This window comes from Physeter macrocephalus, chromosome 20, assembly GCF_002837175.3.
Source record: "Physeter macrocephalus isolate SW-GA chromosome 20, ASM283717v5, whole genome shotgun sequence".
Taxonomy (NCBI): domain Eukaryota; kingdom Metazoa; phylum Chordata; class Mammalia; order Artiodactyla; family Physeteridae; genus Physeter; species Physeter macrocephalus.
In genome coordinates, this window is record NC_041233.1 from 101,531,431 (window position 1) to 101,546,830 (window position 15,400).

Here is a 15,400-nt window from a genome sequence, read left to right on the forward strand (position 1 = left end):
TAGATATTTCAGTGTTTTTAAAGAATTCCCTGAAACTAACGAAAGGATACAAGCATCGCGCAAATGTTTTATTCTTAAGAAACGGTTAGCTATTTCTTATTAAGAGGACTAATTTCTACTTATTTACAGAACAGATTTAAATAAATTTCTATTTCTCTAAATATACCTATGTTTTCTTTTATTCTAAACATACCTGCATTTAATTGGCTCAGATTTTTAAGCATTTATGTTTTGTTTATTTTACTAATAGCAATGTATCTTATTTAATTAAATAGCAATGTATCTTATTTAATTAAAATCCAATATATGTATTTGCATACATTTTTATTATATATATTATATATATTTGATTAGTCATCTACTTTAGAGTAAAATCTTCCTAACCATAACAGAAAGGAAAAGAAATTTCCCTGTTGTCAACTCGCCTTGGACAAAGTGATACTGAAAACCTAGACCACAGCCTAAGCACATTCTGCTTTAACATACACCGTGTGTTCCTTTGTAAAACAAACAAACAGTAATACCGTGACGCTATTACCAGCTATTGAGGGGGATTTTCTCCTGCTTTGACTGTCACAGAGTTCATATTTTCTCACTCCCCAAGCTTTTGTTCCTAGCCTTCAGTGTGCTGGGACGGACTGTTATTTGTAAGTAACAGGCTTTTACTGAGGCAATAATCTAGCCAATAACCTAAAATTACATTTCTTTGTAAATATTCCATGGCATCTGAAAATAAAATTATACTGCACATTCTAATAATGCAAATGTCTCTGCTAATATAGCCAGTACTTTACAATGCAGGGGCTGATAATCTTGTTTGCGGTTTATCACATATTTTGTCGTGTTTTGTTTTGATCCCTCTGGGGGCATTTTAGTACTTGTAGGAATTCTGTAAGAGAAGAAAACCACCAGAAGACTTAGATCAGTCACTTTTGTTGTTTTCATACCCCAAATAGTACATTTTCATTGAGAAGAATGTGGAAAATAATGATTATCTGGTTTGTTGTACCTGTATGTGCCATGAACCGTTACATGTAAGTATACTGTACTTAACTGAATGTATTTAAAAAATATAAACATTTGGGCTGTGTGTGTCTAGACCAATGGAGTTTTCTGTCTCTTTCTAGTCATTTGTCTAGTGGGATTAGGCCTGGTGGTCTTCTTCTTCAGTTTTCTACTTTCAATATTTCGTTCCAAGTACCACGGCTACCCTTACAGGTAATATCATTATACTAATGTGACTGTTTTCATTTTTAACTAATAGAATAAATAGAATTTCAATGGTTAATATATATTTAAGGATTAATATGAAGTAGCTAACTTGTTTGCCAAGTGACTTTAAACTCTGTTAAGCCAGTTTTTGAGCACCTGCCATGTGTTCCGCATAGACTATATGAAGGAGATATAAGGCATGGCTCTCGCTCCCTAGCGAAGCATAGTTTGATTTTAGAGATACATGTTATATGCATACTACATATGTACATAAACATATAACAAAATTTTTTAAATTTTGTGGAATTTATCAAAATTTCTTCTTGTCTTTGTTTGCCTGTCCATCATGATTTTTACTTCATTTGCAAAATTTTTTTCTCATAAAATCTACTGTTCAGTGTCCAATAAACTGCATCATCTTTTGAATTCTGCAAAGCTTTAGTTTTTAAAATAAGAAAAGCAAACTTGAAAGGGCAAATTAAATGATAAAATGTCTGGTCACTGGAAGTTGTATAATGAATATCTCCTAAGATTTTCACCAACGTATTTCCATAATTGGGGATGGAAAGATGTTGAACATTCATTCCAAAATGATGTTATTATAACCAAACTATACTTTTCACTAAAGCAAAATACAACTGATGTGCCAGATTAGAGTTGTCCAGGTCATGAATTAGGCAGATTCATTTCTTGACCACATTCCTCCCTCAGCTTCTCTCAAAGGAGTAAATATTCCACTTGCTCTTTCTCTAGGGAGTCCTTCTAATAACCCATCCTTCTCTCTAATAAGTAAAGGTTCTGTATTTCCTTTCTCAGAGATTTTGAAAACTCTTTTCTGTTGAGATAGTAGAACTAATGATATATTGATAGAAAATAAAATCTCATACCTTACATCCCTTTTGCATATGAACTGAGCAATTATATTAAGAGAATGTTTCCACATAGGTGATGGCAGCAATGTAGAGCTTTTTCTGGGGCACAGAACTATCCCCGTGACAGAGATCTGATTATGGGCTTACTATGAAGAGTAAGACGCTTCAGCCCCACCTCTCTGTTTTCTCATACAGACAGAGGCACATTTCCAATCTCTTCTTCTCACACCCATTAAAAATAAATGTACTAAAGGAGTGGGAGAAATGTATCATATCTGAGCTGTGAGGCCATCTACCTTTAATCCTGCCTGCAGCGTAAGTGAATTTTTAAAAAACATTAGTTCTGAGGGCAAGAAGAGTAATAAGAAAGGCAATTAAAGCCTCCAGTTTCTTGATTTTATTCTTGACATTGGCTGGCTATCTAATTTTGGTTTTGAAAATGTGAAATCAGACTAATCAAATATCAGATTAAGTACGCCCAAGAAAGATGATGTTCTTCTTTCTCCCCCTACCCTAAGATTGAGAATCACGGTTCTGTATGACTGGAGTCTTAGTTTGACTTGCATGTTTTCTGTTGATGGAATCTGTAGAAGAGTATTTCTATTTCTCTTAAGTTTTTATTCAGGGTGTCAAAAACAGTTAGATTAATTCATTTCAACCTACAGCATTTACAGTGTCCATGAAAGGTGTCTATTTTAATAAAAGGTAAAGTATAGTAAGGGATGTTGTGCGATTCTGAAAACCTATTTAGTTGACGGTCAGGAAATAGGGCAAGGTAAAGAGCAAATTCCTGCTTTCCTTATACATCAGAGCATCAAAATCTAACAAGAACATCATCCCCTATCTAGATTTTCCTAGTCATTATATTGCTATGTTAGAACAAGTAGAGAGAAGTTGTTTTTCTCGTTCCATAGAATAATGTTACATTTGACAGCACTATTTTGTTATGATATGAAGAGTTTAAGTTTGTACTTTTTTCCCAAGAAGTAATTGTCATTTAGTAGTATAAATCTCTAATCCTCTGATTCTTTACCAGGAGTGGACATGTAAATCACCTGGGAAGCTTTTCAAAATACATATTCCAGGCCTCACCCTAGATATTCATAGTAAGCATTTCTGAACCAGAGTATACGCTTATTTCTTTATGAGTGTGGCGTCAACCATTCTTATTGTGTCACAGTCGCACTCCCTGTTCAAGGGCCCACCAGGCTAAACAAGGACTGGGCTTGCCATTAGCTGGCCCCACGGGGCTGGAAGTGGAGACGTAAGGAGTCAGATGGAAATCACGCCCAAGAGTGGTTTGTGAATATGAAATTTGACATCGTTTAGATGAAAACCCCTAAAAGGAGCTGCCAAGAAACAGAATCAGAACAGAGCTCAGCAAAAAAGCCTGGGAAACCCAGTGCACTGAAAGACCGTGACATGTCATTACAGAGACGTGAAGGCAGGATCCTGGCTTTGGCCTCCACTCTTACAAACTCCACTGTTTGCTGCGCTGTTGCAGGACTTAGCCATCCAGCTCTTCCACTGCCCAGTTTAAATCATTCTTTTAGTTTATTCATCTCTTCCCATATCACTTCAAAGCTTTCTAATATTTCTCTTCAGCCTCTTAAGAACGTTTGTTGGTATCTGCTTTTCTGCATTCTGTCTTTTCCATGGATATAGTGATGCATCGTTCATCGAGCTTCCATAAATCCTTCTAGCCCTCCTAGTTCATACCTCTCCAATCATTCATCATCAAATCCTCTCGCCTTGTCAGGCTGACAGAATAGGTTGTATGTGTTCCCTTCATTACATTTACAGCACCCCTCTGAGCTAACAAAATATGGTAGAGGGAAGCGTTATGAGCAGAAAACACCAACTTAGCATCTGAAAAGCTTTATTCTCTTATTGGTCTAACACGTGGATATATGCCAGAGTTACTTTAGTAATGGTAGGTGTTGCTTGGGGGTTTGTTTTTAATCCACTGCATCATTTTCCTTCAGAATAAGTTTTTTTCTCAGAAATTGTATCAGTTCTCTTGCGAATGATTATGATAATAAATAGATGACTAACATCAAGAGCAAGTGTTGCCAAAAGGACTGGAGAGAGTATATATACCAGAGATTTGGATAAATCCTCAGCTAAGTTCTAAAAACCTGGCAGTATATATAGTGAAAAAAATTTCTGTCCAGCTAGTTCACTGGAGAGAAAGCAAAGGTGATAGCAAAAGCCAGAGTGAGAGAGGGAATAAATGAAGGGACGAGAGAAATAATTCTGGGAATAGTTGAAAGATGACACGTTAATAAAAAAAGAAAAAGAGACGATTTCCCACTGAATTATCCTATGGGAGAGGCTTGGTCAGTTATGAACATAGTACCACATTCTGAAGGAACACTTTGCATTCCCAGAAGCGCGTGTCTGTGGCACCAGCGTTATAGTATTTGATAAATAAAAAACAAACCAAACCTTGCTCCTATCGGATAAAAGTAGTTTGCAGGGAATGAGAAAATGAGATACTCGACACCATCATTATAGCAAGAGGAAAGGTATTCCATATTCCAGAGGTATGTCTTGGCCTGGGTACTTCTGAAGAGACACTGTGGGTGTCCATCTTCATTGAGAGCTACTGCCTAGTATAATGAATCATAAACCCTGGTGACCAAGAGCTAAATCAATCCAATCCTTTGTGCCAGACATACACTGAAGTAGGCTTGCAAAAAAAAAAAAAAAAAAAAGAATGCTTTCTCAACCAAGACCATTTCCTTGACTTTGAGATGAGCTGCCAGGACAAATAAACAGTCTTCTTCAAAAAGAATGGAAAAATCTCCCACTTCTACCTACTTTAGATAATACCAGCACTTTGGATAAGACGCGAGATGTCCTTTACTGAAAACGCATATTTGAACATAACACCATCTGCTAACTGAAAAACACCTTTAGCCAGGGGCTTTGGCTCCAGTGCCAAAGTACTCTCTTGGGTGTAATGCCCAAGCCTTTGGGAGCCTTTGATATCTGTGTTTTAGGTTTGTGAATTATAACTTTTGTACCAAGAAATGCCTCTGATGCACAGAACTATGTCCAGAATTATTTAAAAACTAATTTTTTATTTCCTCACAATTTTGAATTGTCTGATGTACAACCTTTAATTTCTTCTATATGGAATGATCTTCTTGCTTTTCATTTTTATTTTAATTTTAAACCTCACAAAACCTTAAACATTCATGCGCTTCCTATTTTCTGAGTACTTCACACTGCTAGTTTTTTTGTTGTTTTTGGTCTATGTACTTGCTGAAAGGGATAAAAGTCTGTTACATGTTTACTCTATTTCCTTAAATCTTCCCCACATTTTAGTCTTAAGACTAAACAGATCAACATGTTTCATGCCATCACTGAATTCTCCCAGATCTTCTTTAAGTTTCAATAAGCAAACTTCCCTCATTTAAATCCCTGATCTACCTGTTACTAGCTCAGTGACTTTGAGAAAGTTAAGTAACTTTTCTAAACCTTGGTTTTCTCATCTGTAAATGGGAAATGTTTACATACTTTGACATTTGTAAAGATTACATGATGTAAATCACTTAGCACATTGCCTGGTACTTAGTAAATGGCACATAGTAGTAATTACTCAATAACTCTTTGATGCTAATTATTCTCATTAGTTCTGATATAAAGAGTTTACACATTTATATTTAATTTTTCCTAAGCAGGATTTTTTTATGCTAAAGATTAAGCAACTGTTGTTTTGGGTTTTGTTGTTGCTGTTTTGGGTTTTTTTTTTCCACTTTCTTTTTGATGTATAGTTGACGTACAATATCATATAAGTTACAGGTGTACAATATAGTGATTTACAATTTTTTTTTGTTTTTGTTGTTGTTAGGGAGTTTGGGATTGGCAACTGTTGTTTTTTATTTGCATGTTTCAGTTGGGTGAAGAACAGATTTTCCCTGAACCTTTTGATGAACTTAATTGGTCTCTCGAATCCCTTGAAATTATCAGTGAAATATCAAAGATTATTAAGAATGTGATGTAATTACCATTTGAGCCATAGTTCAGAAAAAGGAATTTTATTCTAGTGATAGCACTGAATTCATCTTGTGTGTTAAATAAAGATTAACTTTCGGGCTTATTCCATTTTCTAAGAAGAGTAAAGTGCTAGTGGTCATACATGAGAGTCTTCCATCATAGGTGATTACTTTCCCACTGTTTTCCACTGACACGCTTTGATTCAAAGTTTTCTTCAAAAAATTTCTATAAAACTATTTGACCTATCAAGTCTCTGTTTTAGTAGGAAAACAGCGTGAAACATTCTTTACTAATTCTATCACTTTGCTTTCTGTTTACGAATCTTTGGTTGTCTTTGAGAGGTAGTATGGTATAATGGAAAAATAATGTTTAGAATCACAAGATCTGAGTTCAAATTCAGTATATAATTTTGTATGTTAGTTAAGAACTCTGGCTCTGCAGTCACACGGATCCAAGTTTGAATCTTCCATTCTCTCTTCACTAACTTTGGGACTTAGAGTTACTTAATTTTTAAGTCTCATTTTTCATCACCTCTAAAAGTAGTGTTTTTATGGGGTTGGATAACAGCTTTGTTAAGCTTGTTTCTTCATCTGTAAACCTAGCATAATAATTAATACCTGTCTGAGAATTTTGAGGGGAGAAATTATATAATCAATTTGTAGTGCCTGAAAGGTAGTGGGTTCTCAGAAGTAATTACTTCACCTACCTCTTGCCTGTACTAGCCATTTCAGCACTTGGTTATTCAGTAGCACCTTACCACGTTACATTTTTCATTAAGTATTCATACGTAACTTTTGTGTGTTGCAGTTCTTTTCATTCTAGAGTATCGTAAGGTATTTTAGAGAAGGTCCTCGGAAATGCCTTTTTTATATCTCCAAAGTGTTGTGCACATAGTAGGTGCTCATCATATACTTGTTAATTGAATACGTTTATTCAAAAACATTTTTTATTTATTCCTTATCTAACTGCAACAGGAACCATTAAGATAGAAACATAGCGGGGAGAAGAGTATTGGTGCCACACTGCACAACTCCAGAAGGTGGAATTCACATCACATGATACGCCATGGAGTTGCCGGGTTGTTCCACACACCCAGAGGGGTGTGTGGAGTGTGTAAACATTATTCCAGAAACCTGGGCTCTAAAGATACTTATTGCAACCTCAAAATGATCCTGAGCTGGCTGGCATCAAAAGTAAATATAAAAATGTGTATTAATTAAGCTTACAATGGACATAGAAACTACTCCATTGTCTTAACAAGATACTTGTAATTCATGATGGCTTTGGTTATTTTGAGAGATGATGAATAACCAAAAAAAGGATTGACATTCAGTAAGGGAAAGTACAGAATAACAGGCAGACATGAAAGATATTCCCAATGAATTTTGAGAAAAGTATGCTAGTGAACAAGCACAGCAAGGCAAAAAATCCCAGGAACGTACACTATGCAACAATATCACTTTCCTTTCTACATCTTACTTAGATGTAGATCCTTCATCTGTAGGGAAAATATAAAACACAATCTTGAGCCATACAAAAATAAAACACAGAAATGGTGTGGTGATCAATCCACAATATGTATCATTGATAAGAATTTCACTGGGATTGCCTTTCTGATGCTGAGTTCCAGCTTTGAAGAATGACGTTAAGGACCAAAGACTTAGAGGTGGTTCAGAGAAGAGCTGGAGTGCTATAGCGGCACTGCTGTGTGTGTCCTATCTTATCTACATAAAGAATACAGTGCTAAATCTTTGTAATACTATTGTACAAATGGAAATCGAATCTTAAGGACTATTTTCTCCATATTGTTGTATTTCACTGTGGTGTATTGGAAAGTGATCTGGACTTTGAGTGAGAAGATGTGATTTGGACCATGGCACTTTAAAACTGTAACCTCAGGCAAGTCTTTTCATCTTCTCGGAGCCTCAGTTTTCCTCATCTTTCGGATAACACCCATAATATTTATCTCATAAGTAAGACAAGTTGTGGCCAACTATTGTTTTACAAATGCAAGGTAACTTAGACTATGAGAGCTCGTATCAGCCTTACGCTGTTGTACTTAGCTGCTACAGGGCCAAGCCCTCAGACAGAAATTTCCAGCCATAGACTTTGACCCATGGAATTAACCACTGACAAACACAGTGTGTTTTTTTAAACAATAATATTCATATGCATGTGTATGCCCACCACTTCAAACAAAATATAATTCTGTTTGGTTTCTTCTGTTTTATTACTTGAGGGAGGAAAGCAGAACAATTGACAGAAATATGTTTAATTCTGCTGAGGAAAAGTATAGTCAAATGCCTTTTCCCACTAGCAAACAATATAAGCCTTAATATCCAGAATAATAAAATACAAGTCTTCTAAACGTGTACTGATTTTTTAATCAATATTTGATAATTCAGAAAGAGATACTAGGAACCCGTATATAAATCCAAAGTAATTTTTATAGAAAACTCAGAGTCCAGGCTTTTTGATCTTGCACTGCAGTCCCTCAAACCTCAGAACACACGGTCTGAGCAGAGACGCACACAGCAAAGGAAGCTCTAGAGGGTTATTTCCATTGTGCGAACACAACTTTCTTACACCAGCAGAAACTCCGCCATTCAGCAGCCCCCAAAAGGAGGGAAAGAGTAGGAAGCTCCTGTGATCTACAAGTTCTGTTGTTCACCTGTCCCCCAACCTTACCCCACATACTAGCTTTATTGGTCTTTTCCCCCCAGACCTAGCATCCACGTCTCTGACCACACCTAGTTATAATAACAATAATGTTATCCAGACTTTTCCAAAGTGCTCCGCTCTGTAGGCTGTAGAGGAGAGGCCTCAGCAGTCGTTAAACTTGACAGCTCTCACCGTGTGTAACTGTAGGTATATCAATAGAAAGGTTTCCATTCCCAAAGATCCCTTTCCCAGCTCCTAATAAAGTCCTGAATTTCCTTAGGGCTTTATTTTAGATCATGTACTTCCGACCTGAAGACCTCTCTGAATTTGGTAATTTTCTGTTACAAAGAAGAGAGCCCCAGCGCTTTTGGCTGAAGAGGCCTGGCTGACAGCCGTAACTACTTCTCCCTCGCATCCCCTTAGAACACTTGTGAATGTAAAGGTGAGAAGATCCTGAGAACAGTGACTCATTAAGTTCTACTAGCTACAAGGCCAGGGGAACAGGAGTGAGTTCGCTTCTTTGGCTCCAAGATGAAATCGGAGCAGCTGCCCCTCATCCACAGAAGTGATTTCTGTGCGACCGAGTGCCATTACGTAACCATGAGGTCTGACTTTTTTCCCAGTTTGAGAACAGGAAGTGAGAACATCAGACAAGAAAATTCTGTCCAGCTGAAGATCTTGGTAGAGAATTTAACCTGCTCCCAATTGGACAGAATTCATTCATTCAAGAGCACCGCATACATTCTGGTTTTTTAAAACACTGGGGAACAGATAAATTAATTAAGAGAAGTCAAAACAAAATGCAAACCACTATTTGGTGCCTCTTCAGATCTTTCACAGGAAGAGAAAAGGAACAAACATTACATATTACATGTAATATGGGTCTCCAGTAGCCACCCAATAACCAAATCCAGATGTCTCTTCTCATTCTGCAACCCGTGTAACCTTTCTAGGACTTTAGTTAACTAGCTCCTCTTGGACACGTTATGCCCTGGATTTTGTAACATGGCACGCTTGGACCTTCCTTTTTCCTTTTAGATTACTTCTCAGTCCCCAATATACGTGTTAAATCCTGATCTTTCTCCTGAGATCTAGAAACAGACCTTAATACCACATTAACACCTCACCCTCAACCCCAAAGCCAAGCCCATCTCTGCTCCAAACCTGTGTCTCCTGCCCTGCCCATTTTCCCTACCACACTGTTCTTCTCATAGTCATACAAGATAGAAACCCTGGAGTCAGTTTGGTCTCCATCACTTTCTATTCCCACTGCTGCTGTCTTAATTTATATACATAGTATCTTTTTCAGAATATCACCTAGCCTCCTAATTTATCTCCATGTTTAGTCGTTATCATCAATAAGCCATCACTTACTCGAGAATAATGCAGAATTTTTTTTAAGATATGCACTGATTATGCTGCTGCTTCATCAAAAGCCATTGATGGCTAACCAGAAAGAAGAAAAAGTTAATACATCTTCCTTCTAGAAAATGTCAAGAAACTGAATAAAATTTTTTATAATCCCGACACTCAAGTTGGGATGTCAGCAGTTTGACTTGTATATGTTCTGAACCTAGGGAAGGGTTATATTAAAGTTTGGTTCCATCTGTTTCATCTCACAGCACAGTCTTCACTGTACCCTGTGGTTTAGAGCAGGGTTAGCAACTACTGTCTTTGGGCCAAATCTAGCCCACTGCCAATTTTTGTATGCCATGTAAACTAAGAAAGGTTTAAATCACTGGAAAGAAGGGAATATTGTGATGTGACAATTATATAAAATTCAAACTTCAGTGTCCCTGAGTAGAGTTTTATTGGCAAACAGCCAGATTCATCTGTTTATGCCTTGTCTTAGGCTGCTTTTGCCCTAGAGCAGCTTAGTTTGGTAGCTCCGAGAGAGACCTACGGCCCGCATAGCTTAAATTATTGACTTTCAGGCCTTTCACAGCGTGCTGACTCCTGGTTTAGCCGTACGGCGCACATGGAGTCTGTTCTCATAATTTGTCTTTCCTCCATCAGCTCTTTTCGCTTAGGCTGTTATCCCTTCATTTCACTGGTTCCCAGTTTTTTCCTTCGTTTGCTTGTTTAAGTTGTTCTTTGCCATCTCATCAAGTGCGTCACTGTGTTATACTTTACTGTATCCAGGTCTCTCTCCTCTAGAGAAGAAACATAACGGCCATGACTTTCAATCTTTCCTTTTCTTGCAGCACCCTTCTATTCACAATATTCTTCTACACAGTACATGATCAGTAAGTCCTGTTGAATACTGACTGAAGCTGACTTCTGGGGGCCCTGAATTTGAGGAAAGAGTTACTACTTTAAATAATCTTTCTCTAGAAAAACTTGATTTCAAATAATAAGCTAGTTTATGAACTTTTGGAATATCACTCCCCAGCAAGTCAGGGACTGCATTTTTATCTAAATCCTGAATATCTGCTATTGTGAGGGAGCATTAGCAGAGAGCCAGACTTAAAGGGGGAAGTGCTTTGACTTTGTATATACAAGGCCCCTCAGCATCCCTGAGGTACTTTAAGTAATAATAAAGTTACACACTAGAAGGGAATATTTGCATCCCTTTAGGCCAGGAGAAGGGGAGCTTCTGGGGCCTGTTTGCTGGTCCTGGCCTCCACCTGTTCCTCCTGGGTACAGGTCAATACCCTTGCCAAGTAGCATCCATCTTATACTGCTACCTGAGTTAGGGTTGCCCATGCATGTATTCACTTGAGAATAAGCCAGCCACGGTACTCAGTGTTACGCATGTACAGACTACCACGAATTGTCATGAGATTCATTCATGACAGCGGGTGGACAGAAGTCCAGACAGAAGTTGACTGTGGCACCCAAGGCAGCTTCTCCCTCTGAGGAAACAGACTGCAACACTGAAAAATACATTCCAAATAAGAGGAATATATTCAGTTTTTAGCATTCAACAGTTTTTAAGTATGATACAAAAGCATTGTATATGTTTTATAATAAGCCTTATTAGGAAAGTTAATATCCAAACAGTATTAGCAGCATGAATCTATGAGAACCGTTAGATGATACATCAACATTAGACAGGTAAATGCGAGAAGAGCAAAAAGTATGTCAGACCCTGATACATAGAAATGAGGGAACTTATTTCCCGAGTGATGAAATCAGTATAAAACTTTCATACTGGAACACAACGTGGACACTTATATAATAAGAAAATAAAACCAAACATGAACTATTGAATGATTACCTGGAGAATAATAGTTCATACTTTTCTAAGAAACATTTTAACAAAATCTTTGACACTTTTGTGCCTCAGGTATTTCCAGTGTCTTGAACAAATGCTTATAACTCTTTATGAAAAAGATTGTTTTAAATATAAATTAGGTAGTACTCTGCTAGATTAAACTTTTATTTTAGTACAATTAATAGAATGATCAGTTCAAGATTAAATATGTATTTCTCATTTCATAATAATATATAAAAAAAGATTATTTTAACAGTTTTCTAAAAATATTTCAGTTTGGAAAAAACCCTGGTGTAAACAAATACCATGGTAACTAAGGATTCTTAGTCTATTTCAATATTAAGAAAATACAAAGATCCTTTTACTCTGTGAATGTAGCAAAAAAGTTGTAGAACCTTTTTAAGCTTTCCAGCACCAGAAAGTTAGCAAGTATAAAATGACCATAAAGGTCATATTACTATTCTTGCTTTTATGATGGTAATACTTTTAGCAGCGCTAAAAGGTGATCTTTAGTATTCCATCGCTGGAAATGTGCGGACTATTTTTCACAAAAAAAAAAGAAACTATAAATTCTCAGGTTTCTTTTAAGTTATATAAGTTTTTCAACTTTAATTACAGTTTTAAATATTTTATGACCAGGTTTTCTTTTTTCATTAACCCTTATTCTTCAGTCAGCTTTATCTTCAGGGCAGTCTTTTAATTGAGGACAGAGAAAGCCGAAGTGTTCATCTACACGACATATGTATCTGCTTTGCCATCAGTGTTGTTAAGGATTATGTGGATTGAACAGCATCTGTATCTTAATGTTCTGAGGAATTTTACTTCTGACTCTTCATGGCGTTGGTTACCCTTGCAGTACTTAAGTCATAACTTGTTATCTCAAAAAATAGAAGCAATGTCTTGTTGCATCTAGATATCAGCACAGTGATTTCTGTCTTGTAATTTAGTGATTCCTCAGAAACAGATACAGAGTAATAAAAAGTTTAGTTTGTATTGCATAATTACTTTATTATATAATGTAAACCAATATAGATAACATATATTTAAAATATGTTTAAATGTTTCATATAATTTTTATAATACATATATTTACTTTTAGCATATAGTATCACCAGGATTATAAAATATTAGCACTGGAAAGAACTTTAGAAATCATCCAAATCAACCGTTCTTTTCACTAATGAGGAAACCGAGGTTCAGAAAGACGAAGTAACGTATGCCTAGGAAATTATAATTTAAATGTTCAAGTATTAAACTTACTAGTTTGAACTCTTTCCCAACTACATGGCTTTTCAACTATAGTAACCATTAATTTTTTTTTTAATATTTAGTTAAGAATTGGTTTATCTCTGGTTGTCCTAAAGTTATGTTGTCAAGACTTTAGAAAAAAAAGTTGCTACCTGTTAGCAGAAAGGTACAAATAACCAACAAATCTTAAAGAATGTTATTTAAATTGACTCACAATTTTACAAACTTAAATAAATTTCTTTTCATAGGTTAAAGTTTTGCTTAGGGAAGTTAAGAAAGGAAAAATAGTTACTTTTTACTTGCATTTCTATATGTACATATAGAAATACATATTTGTGTTGTTTCATCAGAATCTGATGATATTTTTATTATGATTTATAATACATTCTTTTTTGGCTGTTCAATATAATGAAATTATAAAATCCTCAAAAGTCTTTAGTTATTTTAAGAAATGCATTATAGATTAAATAACCAGAAAAAAATATTTTATTTAGGACGTTGAAATGGCCCACTCCAAATATGTGTTTCAATCCATTTCCTTTTCTTCCCCTACATTGTCAGTTGAAATGCCGATTTAACTAATGGTCTAGCTAACAATGAGAATGGCTCACAGAAGTTACCCATTGGGAGATTAGGATTGACATGTACACACTGCTATATTTAAAATAGGTAACCAACAAGGACCTACTGTATAGCACAGGGAACTCTGCTCTCAGTATTCTGTAATAACCTAAATGGGAAAAGAATTTGAAAAAGAAGAGAGAGATGTATATGTATAATTGAACCACCTTGCTGTTCACCTGAAACTAACACAACATTGTTAATCAACTATTAAAAAAAAGAAAAAAGAAGTTACTCAAACTTAAACACCACAAGTTCAAGTTCTTATCAACAACTTCTTCCACCCCTGACCTATTCTTACCACAAGCCTGATCCCATTACAGGAACTAGTTCAGAGAAATGGCCCTGATATAAAAATTAGAATGAGGTGAAATAATGTAACTATGACATTTTTATTTTATATTTACATGTATGTACTAATTTAGAATGGACTAAAAAGCACTTGGTGTTTTCTTTATTTTCAGCACAGAATTTTCTTTCTTTTTCAGCTTTTTAATTAAATGAAGCCGAGTGGGATTTGCATAAAGTGAATGTTTACGATGAAGACAAAGTGTTCCTGACATACTAGTTCAAATTCTTGAGTTCATTTCCTTGCTGATTGTGATAATCCAGCTGTTTCTTGTGCAATTTTTTTAAACGTGAGTTTTCCTAGTAAACTTAATTCATAGACATGGATGGTTAAATTTAATATGGAAAGAACAAAGGCATCATTGAAGTGTTTTTCAAGCATATTATATTCACTGTATGCAATAGGTTGAAATAAATGACAATACAGTTATGAATTCATGCTTTTAAACTATTCACTCACTAGTAACGAAAACCACAATGTTAGTAAAGGAAAACTATGAAATGTATCTTAATGCTTGGGATTGTACAGAGATAGGTGTATGCATGAAAATATGTACTGAAAAATTATACTTTCTGCAGTTTCAGTATAAAGGACATGTATGGTTACAAATAGCGTTTTGTTCTTATTCATCATAACTAGGTAAAGGAGACAGGACAAAGAGCTGGATGAACAGTACTCAGATACCTACCCTGGGACATGGAGGTCCTTCCCAGAATATAATGTAAAGCCAACATGACTAAATCAACATGCCTCAAGGCATCAGGCAACGAAAGCAACACACCACAACTAGGAATTAATTCTTCTCCAACTTTAGAAGTGTCACCCAAGAATCCAGACTTACAACCACAAAACTAACCCACTATGGACATTTTGCCCTTGTGTTATACAGAAGAAGCTTGCCATCAAAACCTTATTCCCAGACCTAGATATAGATTAGTTATCCTAATATGAGCGACTCAATGATGCTTTCTTGAAAATCAAATATAAGAGTGTAACCATTATTATGTTTGTATATTGTATTTTAGTTTATAAAGCACTTTCCCATATGTTACAGTATTTTTTTCTTCACATCAACCCTGTAAATTAGACAGGAATTTAGACAGGAAATGTAAATTGTATCTGACTTATTTAAGTACTGGAAGCTGAAAGCCACAAAGAAAAAATAGAGCTTGTAACTGGGCTTTCAAACTCTCAAACCTGAATTTCTATTTTCTG

The 15,400-nt window shown here is 35.8% G+C and overlaps 1 protein-coding gene across 9 annotated transcripts in view; it reads left to right on the plus strand.

Annotated features, from left to right (window-relative positions):
• Nucleotides 1-15,147, plus strand: part of TUSC3 (tumor suppressor candidate 3) — a 189,818-nt gene extending 174,671 nt beyond the window's left edge. The window contains exons 9-12 of one of the 9 annotated variants that reach the window (XR_008616102.1): nt 1,128-1,218; nt 10,955-10,996; nt 14,325-14,474; nt 14,825-15,147. Coding sequence is in view for 7 of the 9 variants with exons in the window: in XM_028481184.2 (XP_028336985.1) it covers nt 1,128-1,218; nt 10,955-10,996; nt 14,325-14,340 (149 nt within the window). In the remaining 2 variants the exon portion in view is untranslated. Of the gene's footprint in view, nt 1-1,127; nt 1,219-7,063; nt 7,103-7,925; nt 8,976-10,954; nt 10,997-14,305; nt 14,791-14,824 lie in introns of those variants that run through there. The other 8 variants (XM_028481184.2, XM_024131416.2, XM_024131418.2 and 5 more) reach the window with 8 other exon arrangements.
• The last annotated feature ends 253 nt before the right edge of the window (nt 15,148-15,400 follow it).